The following is a 17,505-nucleotide window of genomic DNA, read 5'->3' as shown; positions in this document are numbered from 1 at the left end:
CTGAGGTCACGAACCAACTGACTCAAGAGCAGCTTCTTCCCTATGCCATCAGACATTTGAATGGACTTACCTCACATTAAGTTGATCTTTCTCTACACCCTAGCTATGACTGTAACACTACATTCTGCACTCTCTCCTTTCCTTCTCTATGAACAGTATGCTTTGTTTGTATAGTGTGCAAGAAACAATACTTTTCACTTGATGCTAATACATGTGACAGTAATAAATCAAATCAAAGTATTTCATGAAACAAAGGACAAGGAAGTGACACCAATTCCAAACTCCACCATGACCTACCTGCTCTTTGATCCCTCAAGTCAATTTCCCCAAGATTTCTTAACTTTCATCCAATCGCCTCCTCCACATTCAATACATTCATCCTGCTAATAGCCCCAGCCCAATGAATCCCTGGGGGCAACTTCTGTACAAATGTTCTGAAGGTGTCAGTCTAAATTTATTTATTTACTAGTCACAGATAAGCTTACATTAACACTGTAATGAAATTATTGTGAAGATTCCCTTGTCACAACATTCCACCACTTGTTCGGGTACACTTAGGAAGAAATTAGCACAGCCGATGCACCTAACCAGCAAGCCTTTCAGACTGTGGGAGAAAACCGGAGCACTTGGAGGAAATCCATTCAGACATGGTGAGAACTTGCAGAGTCCACACAGACAGTGACCCAAGCTGGGAATCGAACCTGGGTTCCTGGCATTGTGAGGCAGCAGTGCAAACCACTGTGCTGCCCTGTGGAGAATAAGCATCCACCCTCACACCTGTAACCCCAGTATCACAGTCCCCTCTCCCTGCAGCAGTGCAGAACACCTTCCTGGGAACAGCGTGACTGGGGAGGGAGCAATGGAGATGAACAATTGCAAAAGGTGCTGGGTCAAAATCCTGGGACTCCCTCCCTAACAGCATTGTGTGTCAACACACAGAACATGGACTGCAGCAATTTGAGAAGCCAGCTCACTACCATCTTCTCAAGGGTAACTAGGGATAGGCAATAAATGCTGGCCAGCCAGTGACATCCATGTCCCACGAATGAATAAAAAAAAACAAGCAGTTGGCTTGTAAAAATCAGGGGGAGGGGATGGGCTCATGGTTGGATTGGCAGTCTTATTCCTGAAACAGTAAGCTGAAACTCTTCCAAACACTGAGTGGCCTGTGGTGCATTCACAGCCTTTCATTCAGATTCAGACTCCACAGTGAGAGACAGACAAGAGGAAGTGGCTCAGCACCTCCTCCGTGTTGCCGGACTTTGGCAGGCTGCTAACAACCCCCTGCCAGCCCCGTTCCACTCAGCTGAAACATGTATACATCTTACACAAGTTTATAAGATGATGAGGGGGATTGATAGAGTGGACGTGCAGAGACTATTTCCTCGGGTGGATGTAGCTGTTACTAGGGGGCATAACTATAAGGTTCATGGTGGGAGATATAGGAGGGATGTCCGAGATAGATTCTTTACCCAGAGAGTGGTTGGGGTGTGGAATACACTGCCTGCTGTGATAGTGGAGTCGGACACTTTAGGAACTTTCAAGCGGTTATTGGATAGACACATGGAGCACTCCAGAATGATAGGGAGTGGGATAGCTTGATCTTGGATTTGGACATAGCTCAGCACAACACTGAGGGCCGAAGGGCCTGTACTGTGCTGTTTGTGTGCAGAAGCACTATTTACTGGTGGAATCACCCTGGCAGAACATCCCCCCACCCTCGGAGTGAGTGAGAATCAGAGACTGACCGTTGAGGTTGCAGAGACAGTGATCTGTGAGTTTCACGCAGGCTGCCAGGTTCAGGTACTGTAAACGCTGCAAATTTGATACAACATCCAGCCCGGAATCTACAGCCAGAGACAAAAACAGAAGGAGAGAAACCGAGGCAGTTATACTGGCCTGCTGTGTACATCTATAGCCCATTGACCTCATCCACATATCAGCAAGCTGTGGGTTCAAGTCTTACTCCAGCAACCAAACACATAATCCAGCCTCTTAGTTCCAGAGCTGAGGGAGTGCCGCGCTGTCAGAGGGTCAGTGCTGAGGGAGTGCCGCGCTGTCAGAGGGTCAGTGCTGAGGGAGTGCCGCGCTGTCAGAGGGTCAGTGCTGAGGGAGTGCCGCGCTGTCAGAGGGTCAGTGCTGAGGGAGTGCCGCGCTGTCAGAGGGTCAGTGCTGACGGAGTGCCGCGCTGCCAGAGGGTCACTGCTGAGGGAGTGCCGCGCTGCCAGAGGGTCAGTGCTGACGGAGTGCCGCGCTGCCAGAGGGTCAGTGCTGACGGAGTGCCGCGCTGCCAGAGGGTCAGTGCTGACGGAGTGCCGCGCTGCCAGAGGGTCAGTGCTGACGGAGTGCCGCGCTGCCAGAGGGTCAGTGCTGACGGAGTGCCGCGCTGCCAGAGGGTCAGTGCTGACGGAGTGCCGCGCTGCCAGAGGGTCAGTGCTGACGGAGTGCCGCGCTGCCAGAGGGTCAGTGCTGACGGAGTGCCGCGCTGCCAGAGGGTCAGTGCTGACGGAGTGCCGCGCTGCCAGAGGGTCAGTGCTGACGGAGTGCCGCGCTGCCAGAGGGTCAGTGCTGACGGAGTGCCGCGCTGCCAGAGGGTCAGTGCTGACGGAGTGCCGCGCTGCCAGAGGGTCAGTGCTGACGGAGTGCCGCGCTGCCAGAGGGTCAGTGCTGACGGAGTGCCGCGCTGCCAGAGGGTCAGTGCTGACGGAGTGCCGCGCTGCCAGAGGGTCAGTGCTGACGGAGTGCCGCGCTGCCAGAGGGTCAGTGCTGACGGAGTGCCGCGCTGCCAGAGGGTCAGTGCTGACGGAGTGCCGCGCTGCCAGAGGGTCAGTGCTGACGGAGTGCCGCGCTGCCAGAGGGTCAGTGCTGACGGAGTGCCGCGCTGCCAGAGGGTCAGTGCTGACGGAGTGCCGCGCTGCCAGAGGGTCAGTGCTGACGGAGTGCCGCGCTGCCAGAGGGTCAGTGCTGACGGAGTGCCGCGCTGCCAGAGGGTCAGTGCTGACGGAGTGCCGCGCTGCCAGAGGGTCAGTGCTGACGGAGTGCCGCGCTGCCAGAGGGTCAGTGCTGACGGAGTGCCGCGCTGCCAGAGGGTCAGTGCTGACGGAGTGCCGCGCTGCCAGAGGGTCAGTGCTGACGGAGTGCCGCGCTGCCAGAGGGTCAGTGCTGACGGAGTGCCGCGCTGCCAGAGGGTCAGTGCTGACGGAGTGCCGCGCTGCCAGAGGGTCAGTGCTGACGGAGTGCCGCGCTGCCAGAGGGTCAGTGCTGACGGAGTGCCGCGCTGCCAGAGGGTCAGTACTGACGGAGTGCCGCGCTGCCAGAGGGTCAGTACTGACGGAGTGCCGCGCTGCCAGAGGGTCAGTACTGACGGAGTGCCGCGCTGCCAGAGGGTCAGTACTGACGGAGTGCCGCGCTGCCAGAGGGTCAGTACTGACGGAGTGCCGCGCTGCCAGAGGGTCAGTACTGACGGAGTGCCGCGCTGTCAGAGGGTCAGTACTGACGGAGTGCCGCGCTGTCAGAGGGTCAGTACTGACGGAGTGCCGCGCTGTCAGAGGGTCAGTACTGACGGAGTGCCGCGCTGTCAGAGGGTCAGTACTGACGGAGTGCCGCGCTGTCAGAGGGTCAGTACTGACGGAGTGCCGCGCTGTCAGAGGGTCAGTACTGACGGAGTGCCGCGCTGTCAGAGGGTCAGTACTGACGGAGTGCCGCGCTGTCAGAGGGTCAGTACTGACGGAGTGCCGCGCTGTCAGAGGGTCAGTACTGACGGAGTGCCGCGCTGTCAGAGGGTCAGTACTGACGGAGTGCCGCGCTGTCAGAGGGTCAGTACTGACGGAGTGCCGCGCTGTCAGAGGGTCAGTACTGAGGGAGCGATGCACTGATCAAGGATCAGTACTGAATGAGTGTTGCAGTGTCAGAGTTCAATAGTGAAGGAGTACTGCACTGTCGGAGACTCAGTACTGAGGGTCAGTGCGCTGCACTGTTAATGGTTCTGACTTTAAGACGATATAGCAAACCAAGGATCTCTTGTTGTAATTCTGGTCAGAAACTCCAAAAAGTGTTTTACGAAGTCAGCCTGGATCACAAGTTTTGCACTTTGAATTTGGCTAGGGTAAGCATGAGATGTTTTCATCTCATCTTGTTTTATCAGTCAGAACATTGAACACAGGAGTTGGGACGTCTTGTTGAAGTTACACAAGACATTGGTAAGGCAACACTTGGAATACTGTTAAGTTCTGGGCACCCTTTTATAGAAAGGATTTATTAAACTAGAAAGAGTGCAGGAAAGATTTACTAGGATGCTACTGGGACTTGATGGATTGAGATATAAGGAGAGGCTGTAAAGACTGGGACTTCTTTCTCTGAAGTGTAGGAGGCTGAGGTGTGATCTTATAGAGGTCTATAAAGTAATGAGAGGCATAGACAAGGTAGATGGTCAATATCTTTTCCCAGAAGGTAGGGGAGTCTAAAACTAGAGGGTCTAGGTTTAAGGTGAGAGGGGAAAGATACAGAAGTGTCCAGACGGGCAATGTTTTCACACGGAGGGTGGTGAGCGTTTGGAACAAGCTGCCAGAGGTAATAGTAGAGGCGGGTACAATTTTATCTTTTAAAAAGCATTTAGATAGTTACATGGGTACGATGGGTATAGAGGGATATGGGCCAAATGTGGGCAATTGGGATTAGCTTAGGGGTTTTTAAAAAAAAGGGCGGCACAGACAAGTTGGGCCGAAGGACCTGATTCCATGATGTAAACCTCTATGACTCTGTTTCAGTTCAAGAATGAGTCAAACAACCCACTGAGGAGCTTTTATCAAACAAAGTTTAAGAATACAGTTAACATGTATAGGAAGAAAATTAGCAATAACTTTTACCAATTACAAATAAAAACAAAACAAGGCTAGAGAGGTGATTGCAGAGCCTCTGGCTCTGATCTTCAGGTCATCGTTGGTCTCAGGTATAGTGCCGGAAGATTGGAGGATAGCGAATGTTGTCCCATTGTTTAAGAAGGGGAACAGAGACTTCCCCGGGAATTATAGACCGGTGAGTCTTACTTCTGTTGTGGGCAAGGTTTTAGAAAAAATTATTAGGGATAGGATTTATAGTTATTTGGAGAGTAATGAATTGATTAGAGACAGTCAGCATGGTTTTGTAGCAGGTAGGTCGTGCCTTACTAACCTTATTGAGTTCTTTGAGAAAGTGACCAAAGAGGTGGATAGGGGTAAGGCAGTTGACGTGGTATATATGGATTTTAGTAAGGCGTTTGATAAGGTTCACCATGGTGGGCTTCTGCAGAAAATGCAGATGTATGGGATTGGGGGTAATCTAGGTACTTGGATCAGGAACTGGCTGGCAGATAGGAGAGAGAGGGTGGTGGTTGATGGTGAATATTCGTCATGGAGTTCGGTTACGAGCGGTGTGCCTCAGGGATCTGTTTTGGGGCCACTGCTGTTTGTAATTTTTATTAATGATCTGGATGAGGGTATAGTTGGGTGGATTAGTAAGTTTGCTGATGACACCAAAGTCGGTGGTGTGGTAGATTGTGAGGAAGGGTGTCATAGTTTGCAGGGTGACTTAGACAGGTTGCAGAGCTGGGCTGCGAGGTGGCGGATGGAGTTTAATGCGGAGAAGTGTGAGGTAATTCATTTCGGTAGGAGTAACAGATGTGTTCAATATAGGGCTAACGGGAGGACTTTGAATAGTGTGGAGGAGCAGAGGGATCTAGGTGTATGTGTACATAGATCCCTGAAAGTTGGGAATCAAGTAGATAAGGTAGTTAAGAAGGCATACGGTGTCTTGGTGTTTATTGGTAGGGGGATTGAATTTAGGAGTCGCAGCGTCATGTTGCAACTGTACACAACTCTGGTGCGGCCGCACTTGGAGTACTGTGTGCAGTTCTGGTCCCCACATTACAGGAAGGACGTGGAGGCTTTGGAGAGGGTGCAGAGGAGGTTTACCAGGATGTTGCCTGGTATGGAGGGGAGGTCATATGAGGAGAGACTGAGGGATTTGGGGTTGTTTTCGCTGGAAAGGAGGAGGCTAAGAGGGGATCTTATTGAAACATATAAGATGATTAGAGGTTTAGATAGGGTGGATAGTGATAGCCTTTTTCCTCGGATGGAGAATGCTAGCACGAGGGGGCATGGCTTTAAATTAAGGAGGGGTAGTTATAGGACGGATGTCAGGGGTAGGTTCTTTACCCAGAGGGTGGTGAGGGATTGGAATGCCCTGCCTGCTGCGGTTGTAAATGCGCCTAGTTTGGGGGCGTTTAAGAGATCTGTGGATAGGTTTATGGACGAAAAGGGATTGGTTTAGATTAGTGGGTCAGTGTTTTTTTTAAAAAAAAACTGGTCGGCGCAACATCGTGGGCCGAAGGGCCTGTTCTGCGCTGTAATGTTCTATGTTCTAACCATGACCCTTAACAAATACGTCTAAAATGTTCCAATCAAGCAAAACATTCCTATGGAAAACCCTTCTCTAAGATTCAGCACAAAAAGTACAATTGCTCACATGATGCTGGAACTTAGTCCTTTGGGTGGAGAATTGAAACCTCAAGTAGCACTCTGGAGTGTTCCTTATGTCACAACTACACTTCCAAGAGTATTTCACTGACTGGGCAGTATTTTAAAGTCATACGATGGTGAAAACAGCTGGAGAAATGCCAGTGTCTCTCTCTTCCTCCTTTCCCAACCCAAAATCCTGCTTCCTGCCGCTGTACATTCCCATGCATCTCCAGCTCCTTTCACCTGGGAATCTCAGGCTGTGTGACCACAGAAAGCATCACAGACCATCTCACCATGGAGCAGAAGTGCCTGAATACCAAGCTGGTTGATTATAGCCCCCTCCCCTCCATTCGTAACCCAACAAAGAGTGCACTCAATAGGGAATCTGATGTACCATATCAAAAGAGGGACCATTGTGAAAGCACCAATGCAGCTTACTCACAATTATCCAGACCTACGTGGCAATGTGCAAGCTGTAATATATTGAGTGGGGCTGGAGGGAGCAAGTTGCAGAGATTCACTTTAATATAGCAAAGCGAGGCTCCTGCAGAGACTTCCAGGGCAAAGGAACCCATGCCATAATGTCAGGGGAAGCTGATCTCTCAGGACAGAGTTTTATTATCTGTAATGTTACACTTCAATCTGAAGGAATGAGAATGAGTGAGCTTTACTCAATGCTGCTAAGCAGATACATTACAGCTGCAACATAACTTGTCAGTTTTTAGGCTCTGTGCCCTGACAATGAAGTTAAGCATGTCATATGCCTTCTTGACCACCTTATCCGTTTGTGTTGCCAGTTTCAAGAAACTATGGACCTATACGCTCAGATCCCTCAATTAATTTAATTGAAATCCCCAACTAACACAGTAGCTGCCAGGGTAGGCCTTCAACCCTGGATAAAACCAAATTACTGCGGATGCTGGAATCTGAAATCAAAAGAGAAAACGCTTTGACAAAGAGTCATGGGGACTCGAAACGTCAGCCCTTTTCTCACTTTAATGCTGCCAGGCCTGCTGAGATTTTCCAGCATTTTCTCTTTTGGTTTGGGATTTGAACTCATGTCTCTAGGGCACGTGCGTCCAGAGCACGAGCGTAGGCCTCCGTGTTCCGAGTTACCGCTGAGTTAACATGGCAGCAGCATTAACTACCCTTTAAAATGGCCTGGGGGCTAGCCACTCAGTTATACCAAGACTGCTTCAAGGAGTTAGATCACCATTTAATCACAGAAGACAATAACTAATTGCTGTACCGCTTGCCAATAATGCCCCCAAGCCAAGAGCAAATGACATTCTTACCAACCAGAGAAGAGGGTTTGGAGGAAAGGGAGATGCGAATGGAGAATTGTAACTGTACCTGTGATGAGGGAGCAGGATGTGAGGCTGAGATGTTTGAGAGAATGGAATGCTCGGAGCTGTCGGAGTAGCTCGTTGGTGGCATAGGGGTAGCAATTCAAAACAAGTTTCTGTATCTGGCACCCGAAGAAGAGTTCGAAGGATTTGGGCCGGAGCAGTCGCTCGTTGATCATGTGTTGGAGAAGGTGTTCAGCAAGTTCAGGGGTCAGACAGGCCAGACTCCGACTGTACTGCATACTGGGAGCTACATACAAACAAGATAGCAGAGTCAAACAAACTGCAGGCAGAGGAACAAATAAATCAAACACAAAGCACAACTCCAAGCAGAGGATCAGATGCTGTCCCTGGAGGGAGCTTTCCCCAGAATCCAACCCCGTGCTGTACCTGTCCTGGGAGTGTTTGATGGGGGACAGTGTAGAGGGAGCTTTACTCTGTATCTAACCCCGTGCTGTACCTGTCCTGGGAGTGTTTGATGGGGGAACAGTGTAAAGAGAGCTTTACTCTGTATCTAACCCCCTGCTGTACCTGTCCTGGGAGTGTTTGATGGGGGACAGTGTAGAGGGAGCTTTACTCTGTATCTAACCCCGTGCTGTACCTGTCCTGGGAGTGTTTGATGGGGGAACAGTGTAAAGAGAGCTTTACTCTGTATCTAACCCCCTGCTGTACCTGTCCTGGGAGTGTTTGATGGGGGGACAGCGTAGAGGGAGTTTTACTCTGTATCTAACCCCGTGCTGTACCTGTCCTGGGAGTGTTTGATGGGGGGACAGTGTAGAGGGAGTTTTACTCTGTATCTAACCCCGTGCTGTACCTGTCCTGGGAGTGTTTGATGGGGACAGTGTAGAGGGAGCTTTATTCCGTATCTAACCCCGTGCTGTACCTGGGAGTGTCTGATGGCAACAGTTTATAGAAAATGATAGAAAGGTACAGCATAAAGATTCCATTTGACTGATTGGAACTAACTGGATATCTCTTTTAATGAGCCAGAATAGGCACACTCCCCTCCTCTACCCCACTCCCACCCCTGCAGATTAATAAATTATTGCCTCCACATGTTTATTCAATTCCCTTAGTTAATTTTTTTTTGAGTTACAGGTAGACTTACATTAACACTGCAATGAAGTTACTGTGAAAATCCCCTAGTCGCCACACTCTGGCACCTGTTTGGGTACACTGAGGGAGAATTTAGCAAGACAAACGCACCTAACCAGCACATCTTTCAGACTGTGGGAGGAAACCGGAGCACCCGGAGGAAACCCACGCAGACGGGAAAATGTGCAAATTCCACACAGACAGTAACCCAAGGCTGGAATCGAACCCGGGTCCCTGGTGCTGTGAGGCAGCAGTACTAACCACTGAATGTATTCCCCTTGCCCTTTCATGAGGCGCCATCCAGATCACAGCTTCCTGTGTCTGACAGGACTGATTCATTTAGCCATTTAGGGGTGTCACAGTGATTAGCACTGCTGCCTCACAGCACCAGGGACCCGGGTTCGATTCCCGGCCACCGTCTGTGTGAAGTTTGCATATTCTCCTCGTGTCTGCATGGGTTTCCTCTGGGAGCTCCGGTTTCCTCCGACAGTCTGAAAGACGTACTGGTTAGGTACATTAACCTGAACAGGTGCCGGAGTGTGGCGACTAGGGAAATTTCACAGTAACTTCATTGCAGTGTTAATGTAAGCCTTACTTGTGACTAACAAAATAAATTTTAAAAATTTCAATCAGTGTTCTCTGCTCCCCTGCGGTGGAAACTCTAATCATACTATTGACAAATTTCAATGTCTTGATAAAATTTTCTTTGCTATTAGATCAATCCCAGTCCTCAACATTAATGCAATTCCCTCATCAATGGTATTATTTCAGTAAATCCCTCTTGCATCCTTTCCAATGATTTGATATGCTATATATTTGATAACTTATGTACACAACAGTGTCTCTTGTGAGAGTACATTCGATTGTTTATTGATATATTTATAAGTAATATAAGTGAGAGATTCAGAACTAGACAAAATACTTCAGCTAAGGCTGTTTATTTTAGAAAGGTTTAGCCTCATGTACTTGCTTTTGGACTCTCTGCTTATGTTCACAGAGACCTGAATTCAAAGGTTTTTTTAAACAAATCATGATTGGTTTGACCTACTGTCCTGCTGTAACTCCTATACCTCCACCTGGCCATTCCAGCCTTCCTGAAGCAGTCAGAACGTGCCTGCACACACCTGTCATCAATGCTACCGCGCCTCCGGTTGCCATCTTGAAGAGAGAAGGTACCAGCGTGGCTCGACAAGGCTTCTTCTGCGAGGATGGTGTGGAAGGGCTGGCCTCCACCTCTGCCACTTTGTTCAGACGCTCCATGGCAGCCTGAGCTGCTACGGTAGGCAGGTCCCGCTGCCCCGGATCATCCTGATAGGTTGCTTCCTCTCTAGCTTCCCTGTGGCACAAAGGAAAGTGATATCAGTAAGTATTGGCAAGGCAGTGGATCCAGCATTCCACATCACCCAACTCAGCTAACTGCAGGGAAGCAGAGTGTGTGACTGGTTTTAGGCTGACTCATTCCAACTGGCAGCAGGAAAATGAAAAAACCCACATGAAATTTCTGACTTATCCTCGTCACATCAAACACTCGCATACACGCAGGGCAGGGTAGGTGTAGGAGGATACGGCAGCGTGGGCTCGTTGGGCTGAAGGGTCTGTTTCCCGTGCTGGGTTGTTCTTTGTTAACACTCCCAGGACAGGTACAGCACGGGGTTAGATACAGAGTAAAGCTCCCTCTACACTGTCCCAATAAAAAACTCCCAGGACAGGTACAGCACGGGGTTAGATACAGAATAAAGCTCCCTCTACACTGTCTCCCCATCAAACACTCCCAGTACAGGGACAGCACGGGGTTAGATACAGAGTAAAGCTCCCTCTACACTGTCCCCATCAAACACTCCCAGGACAGGTACAGCACGGGGTTAGATACAGAGTAAAGCTCCCTCTACACTGTCCCCCCATCAAACACTCCCAGGACAGGTACAGCACGGGGTTAGATACAGAATAAAGCTTCCTCTACACTGTCCCCATCAAACACTCCCAGGACAGGTGCAGCATGGGGCTAGATACTGAGTAAAACTCCCTGAACACTGTATCATGCTGTGAAGGATCATGGACACCAGAATTAAGTCTTTGGTTAGCCAATAGTGTAGCCCCCTGCAGACTGATGGAGTGACGGTTTCATTACTCTGCTGGTTTCAAGTCTTCAGATATTTTAACTACAATAAAAATGCTACATAAACATCAGCTGAGTTGATTAAAATTGGAGCCCCGGATTGGCTGTTTGCACCCACCTGAGTCGGTTGCCCTGATTGGGCCACTGGTAGCGGGGTTCAAACCCACTTCTGATTCGGTTTCCATTTTGTCGAAAAATCACTTCTGGGTCAAAGGCTGGAGAGTAAGTGGAATACAGTTTAGGTCTGGCCTTGGCAGATCACTCTGACTCCTATCCACCAATTTAGACCCCAATTCATAAAAGCAGATATAGAGACACTGAAGAACATAAGATCATAATTACTCGGAACAGCAATTGGCCATTCAGCCTCTCGAGACTGCTCTGTCATTTCATAAGATCAATGGGTGATCTGATTGAGCTTGTCCCCACTTGCCCTCAATTCTTCTGTAGATCAGAAAAGTTAAATCAGCCCTGAATATACCCAATAACCCAACCTCCACTGTCCTCTGAGAAGAGGATTCCACAGTCCGTGTCCAAATGCAACAAAACCTGGACTATACCCAGGCTTGGGCTGACAAGTGGTAAGTAACATCCGCGCCACACAAGTGCTCGGTAATAACCATCACTCTAGACATTCAATGGCATTACCATCGCCAAATCCCCCACTACCAACATCCTGGGAGTTATCACCGATCAGACACTAAACTGGATCAGTGGCTACCAGAGCAGCGCAGAGACTGGCGATTCTGCAGTGAGTAACTCACTGCCTGTCTCCCAAAAACCTGTCCACCATCTACAAGGCTCAGGTTGGGAGTATGATAGAGTATTCTCCATATGCCTGGATTGGTTCAGCTCCAACAACACAAAGCTTGCCACTGTCCAGGACAAAGCAGCCTGCTGGATTGGCACCCAATCCATAAACATTCACTCCTTCCATTAATGCACTGATAGCCATATGCAGCACCTACAAGATGCACTGCGGCAACTTAAGGAATCTTCGACAGCACCTTCCAAACTCACAACCTCCAACATCCACAAGTAGAAGACAGATCGGAACACTGCCACCTGGAGGGTCCCATCCAAACAACTCACCATCCTGACTTGGAAACCTATCAGCCATTCCTTCACTGTCGCTAGGTCAAAATCTTGAAACTCCCTCCCTAACAGCACTGTGGGTGTACCTACACCACAAACACTGCAAAACTCACAAAGGCATCTCAACATCACCTACATAAGGGCAGTTAGAGATGGGTTATAAACAGTGGCTTAGCCAGCAATGCACAGATCCAAGGAATTAATTAAAAAAAACTAAAGACTCGCAGGGAAGAAATTTTTAGAGGTAACACAGTGGCAAGCACTGCTGCCTCACAGCGCCAGGGACCAGGGTTTGATTGCCGGCTTGGGTCAGTGTCTGTGCAGAGTTTGCACATTGTCCCTGTGTCCACATGGTTTCTTCCCACAGCACAAAGATATGCGAGTTAAGTGGATTGGCCATGCTAAATTGCCCGAGTGTCAGGGAGATTAGCAGGATAAATATGTGGGGTTACGGGAATGGGGCCTGGGTGCATTGTGGTTGGAGGAGACTCGATGGGCTGAATGGCTTCCTTCTGTACTGTAGGGATTCTATTTTAGGATTCTCGTCTCCATCTTAAAAGGGAGACTCCTTATTTGAAACTATATCCCTCTGGTTCTGGAATCCCCCACAATGGGAAACCCCTCTCAGTACCTATCCTCCCAAACCCCTCAGAACTCTCTCAGTACCTACTCTTTCAAACCCCCTCAGAATCTTCTGTTTCAATGAGATCACTTCACATTCTTCTGAACTGCAATGCATATAGAGCCAACCTGCTCAAACCTATCCTCGTAAATCAAATCCCTCACCTTAGGAATCAGTCGAGTGAACCTTCTCTGAACTGCTTTTAATGCAATTGTGTCCCTCTTAAACCAAAACTGTAAATTCTAGGTGTGGCCGCACCAATGCTTTGTACTATTGTAGCAAAGTATCCCTACATTTATACTCCATCCCCTTGCAACAAAGGCCAAGATTCCAGTAGCCTTCTCAATTACTTGCTCTAAGCACAACAAAGGTTTACATAGAAGATGCTGGAGTTGACAGGCTAAACTGTCAGAAATAATGGTATGGTGGCACAGTGGTTAGCACTGCTGCCTCACAGCATCAGGGATCCAGGTTTGATTCCCGGCTTGGGTCACTGCCTTTGTAGCATTTGCACGTTCTCCCTGTGTCTATGTGGGTTTTCTCCCATAGTCCAAAGATGTGCGGATTAGGTGGATTGGCCATGCTAAATTATTCTTAGTGTCAGGAGATTAGCTCGGGTAAATGCATGGGTTATGGGGATAGGATCTGGGTGGGAATGTAGTCGGTGCAGACCTGATGGGCTGAATGGCCTCCTTCTGCCTGGTAGGATTCTATGACTCAGTCAGTCACTAATGCAGCATTGGGGAGAAATGCCTTTAACCAGAGTGTAGAGAGAATGTAAAACTCATCACCACAGGGAATGATTCAGATGGATAGCAGAGATACATTTAAGAGGGATTTGGATGAACAGGTGAGGTAGACAGGAACAGAGGATATGGTAAGACAGAATGAGATCATGAGAATGGCAGGAGGCTCATGTGCAGCACAAACCAGCATCAAGCCCAATGGGCTGAATGGCCTGTTTCTGTGCTGCCTTGGAGTCCTGCCGAGAGAGGGCTCCAGCTTCTGGGGTGATCACTTACTCACCAGCCTCATTGGTTACTCAAATCAGGTGACACACTTCTGCTGTGTTGTCTTAAAGAGACAGATACCTCATACACAACATCACCTCCTGCCCCGTTAACATTCTTAATCTTCAAAATCGATTTACTCAACCCACTTTCTAAATAAATATTATACAAGTTAGGCATTTGTAAATCAATGTGGCGATTGTTCAGTGGAGGGACCTTGAGGCTTTAACACAACACTTCTTCCAGAAAGCTTCAACTATGCACAGTTCCAAATATAGCCCTGCATGGGATTCTTCCATACAGGCTTGCTGGTTTCCAAGCTCTCTCCCAGACTGTGAGCTGACCATGGACCACATACTGTACTCTGCAGATGGTATCATTCTCCAATCCACTGTTGATCCTTTTCTCTGTCAAGCAACTTGCCCTACAATGTACGCAGGTACCTTCACTGCAATGCAACAGTCTTGCGCCTTGACAGCTCAGGAAGTGGTTGATGCCAAAACATTGAATGTAAAGTAAATATCATTTATTAGTCACGTGTAAGGCTTACATTAACACTGCAATGAAGTTCCTGTGAAATTCCCCTTGAACGTACATTTAAGAGGTGACTGGATATAGCACTTGGGGCAAATGGGAACAAAGATTATGGGGAGAAAGCAGGATTAGGCTATTGAGTTGGACAATCAGCCACGATCGTAATGAATGGCAGAGCAGGCTCAAAGGGCTGAATGATCTCCTCCTGCTCCTATCTATGCTTCTATGCTTCATAATTGAGGTTCGTCACTTGTGAAGGAAATAGAGGTGGTTTCTTCCCTTTGGCATGCTTTCCATCGGTCATGTTATCATATTGGTTCTCGTGTATTTCTCTCAGTGTGACCACTTTAGCAGTTTTGTGCTGGGACATAATCTCAGGATCTTTCTCTGCCTGAATTGCCACTTTATCTAGTTTTTGCACATCTCCTTCAGCTGAGAGGCTTCATTTACTAATCACTTCCTTTTATCTTCCATATCAACCAATTTTCTGCTTAATAATAGAACGACCCAAGTCATTCTTTATTCCATGCATCTGTTTTCGAAACCCAATCATGTTTACCCATGAGTTTCTTCTAAGATGAATCTAACATTTGGTCACGATCTCTTTCTTCTTAAGCTTTGCATGCTTTAGTCAACTGTCACACTCTTCTTGTTGTGGTTGCATCAAACTCTACTTTTATGTTCAACATTTCTTCCTTCTTATCTTTTAATGAGATAGTTCTTCAGAATTGCCAAATTGCTCCAACAGTTGTGTTCTTTCTTTGGGTCTGTCCACTGCTAAGTCCTCCTCAGCAACCTCAAGCATTGAACAATTTCTACCTCTCTGCAGAATGCCAATTTCTTCAGATTGCTTGCATCTTCACATGACTGGTAGTTTGATCATTCGATTAGATCTCAAAGACTTCCCAAGAATGGTTCTGGCCGAATTTCTGCTTCAAAGGCACAGTGACTCTTGCAGTAGATACAGGATGTTACGATAGAATACAGCCCTTACAAACTCTAAACCATAATAAAACTAGAAGCGATACACATAGTAAATACTTACCCAACCACACTCTCCCAATCAGCTGCTCCAACTCATCCTGCGTCACTTTTAAATCCTGACATCACCTCAGGAGCTCCAGACTAGCACTCTGCTCTGAATCTTGTTCTTTCCCGCGTTCCTTTATCTTCTCTAGCCGCTGTGGGTAATGTCCCAGCTCACCACACTCCAGCCAATCAATTTACCACAGCTTTTCCTTTGAGGTCACTGTTCACTTTGTTTTCAAACTCAATGCCTGTCCAGACCCTTGGAGCTACTCTCCCCACTCTGGGACTGTCTTCTGTGGATGCGCCACTCCACTCCGCCTGAAGGTGAGTCTGTGAAATGCTCCCCCAATTTTGGCACAAGTTCCCAGATGGGCTTTGTAGGGTCGACAGATTGTGTCAGGTGCCTAGGTGGTCCATTGGGTGGTCCATCCAATTTAGTTCTTTTTAGACTTAGTTTGTTACAAATGAGTGGCTTGCTAGGCCATTTCAGATGGCATTGCTGTGGATCATGAGGACATCAGTGAACCAGTTGAGTTTTTTTTTTAATAACAATCTGACAATGTTTCATGGCCACCAGCACAGTCCAATTTTTCAATTCCCGAATTATTCACTGAATTTGAAGTCCAACAGCTGCTGTGGCAGGATTGGAACCCGTGTGCCTGCAGCATTAGGCTGTATCACTGGATTACTAGTGTAGTGATACTGCCACTGCATCACTGCCTCCCCTCCATCATAAAGTGAAATAAGACACTGAGTCACACAAGATGATGTTAGGGCAGGTGGGCAAAGTGAAGCACAGAGGTTGGTTTTAAGGAGTGTTTTACTGGAGGAAAGTGTGCACGAGAGACAGAGTGGGGTCTGGGGACAGAATTCCAGAGCTGGGGCGTAGACAGCTGAAGATTCAGCCACCAATGGTGAAAATTTAAATAGAGATGCTCAGGAGACCACAGTGAGATGAGCTTGCTCTCACTGCTCTTTCTCTCACTGAGGAATGGCTGTGACTGGGTCAGTAATCCAGAGAATGTCAGCTTAAATCCCACTAAGGCAAGTCTGAGAATTAGTTTCAATTTAAAATGAAAGAGCTGGGATCAGTACATAAGACCATAAGACATAGGAGGAGAATTAAGCCACTCGGTCAATTGAGTCTGCTCCGCCATTCAATCATAGCTGATATTTTCCTCATCCCCATTTTCCTGCCTTTTCCCCATAATTCCTGATCTCCTTATTAATCAGGAACCTATCTATCTCTGTCTTAAAGACACTCAATGACCTGGCCTCCACAGCCTTCTGCGGTAAAGAGTTCCACAGCTTCATCACTCTCTGATGTTTTAACGGATTATCCCTTCAGCCTGAGGTTGTGCCCTCTGGTTCTAGTTTTTCCTAACATTTTCTCCACATCCACTCTATCCAGGCCTTGCAGTATCCTGTAAGTTTCAGTAAGAACCCCCTCATCCTTCTAAACTCCAAGTACAGACCTAGAGTCCTCATCGGCTCCTCATACAACAAGTACAAGTGATGGTGAAGCTGTCAGATTGCAGCACTTATTTCAGAAAGGAAAGCTCCACCCTTCCCTGCTCTCGTGGTCAAAGTGGCCTGACCATCTTGACAGGGCAATTACAGACAGCCAATTAGGTTGGCCTTTCCAGCAACTCCTACTTCCCAAAAACTAGTTCAATTTATTCAGTTCAGTATAAATTCCAGAATCAAACATTTCTCTGTTCTCACTCACTGCATTTAAACCTGAGGGTCTAACTTTCTGCCTCTCTTAATCCCCAATTCTCCACCTTATCCTGTGTCCACCTCCTACTGGTCAGTTCTGAACAAGGAGCTGGAACCTTTGGGTCAATATTTCCCCTCTCCGCTCAGCTTCACTGACCGGGTGGAATGAGTTGATCCTCTGCGATGAGGTTCTCTGCTTCTTCAACATGGCGATCAGCTTCTCCCTCATTGATGTTTGCTAACTCCCCCTGTTCAGCTGCCGCCAGCTTCTGACCCCGGCCTGCACAAAAACATAAACACTGTCGGATTAGCGGAGTCCGCTGCGGCACAGACCAGCTGCTACGTTCATACACACAACGCAGCTCCCTGGGTGGAAACAAAATCTCTTCAGTCCAAAGTCTCAGCCCAGTTCCTGACACACATTCGGAATGGCGCTTAACTCAAC

General features: G+C 48.1%; 1 protein-coding gene across 1 annotated transcript in view; it reads right to left on the bottom strand.

The window, feature by feature from the left end:
• The window catches only part of LOC145346903 (uncharacterized), a 42,825-nt gene that overhangs the window by 12,277 nt on the left and 13,043 nt on the right, over positions 1-17,505 (bottom strand). Inside the window, exons 7-11 of the mRNA XM_080194779.1 lie at positions 17,218-17,340; positions 11,170-11,266; positions 10,060-10,271; positions 7,848-8,090; positions 1,749-1,847 (exon numbers count right to left, since the gene is read on the bottom strand). Of these exons, the coding sequence (XP_080050905.1) occupies positions 1,749-1,847; positions 7,848-8,090; positions 10,060-10,271; positions 11,170-11,266; positions 17,218-17,340 (774 nt within the window). The remainder of the gene's footprint in view (positions 1-1,748; positions 1,848-7,847; positions 8,091-10,059; positions 10,272-11,169; positions 11,267-17,217; positions 17,341-17,505) is intronic.

The sequence above is a fragment of the Carcharhinus amblyrhynchos genome, chromosome 8, assembly GCF_965287045.1.
Source record: "Carcharhinus amblyrhynchos chromosome 8, sCarAmb.v2.hapA, whole genome shotgun sequence".
NCBI lineage: Eukaryota > Metazoa > Chordata > Chondrichthyes > Carcharhiniformes > Carcharhinidae > Carcharhinus > Carcharhinus amblyrhynchos.
This window is presented reverse-complemented; position numbering and strand designations above follow the sequence as displayed.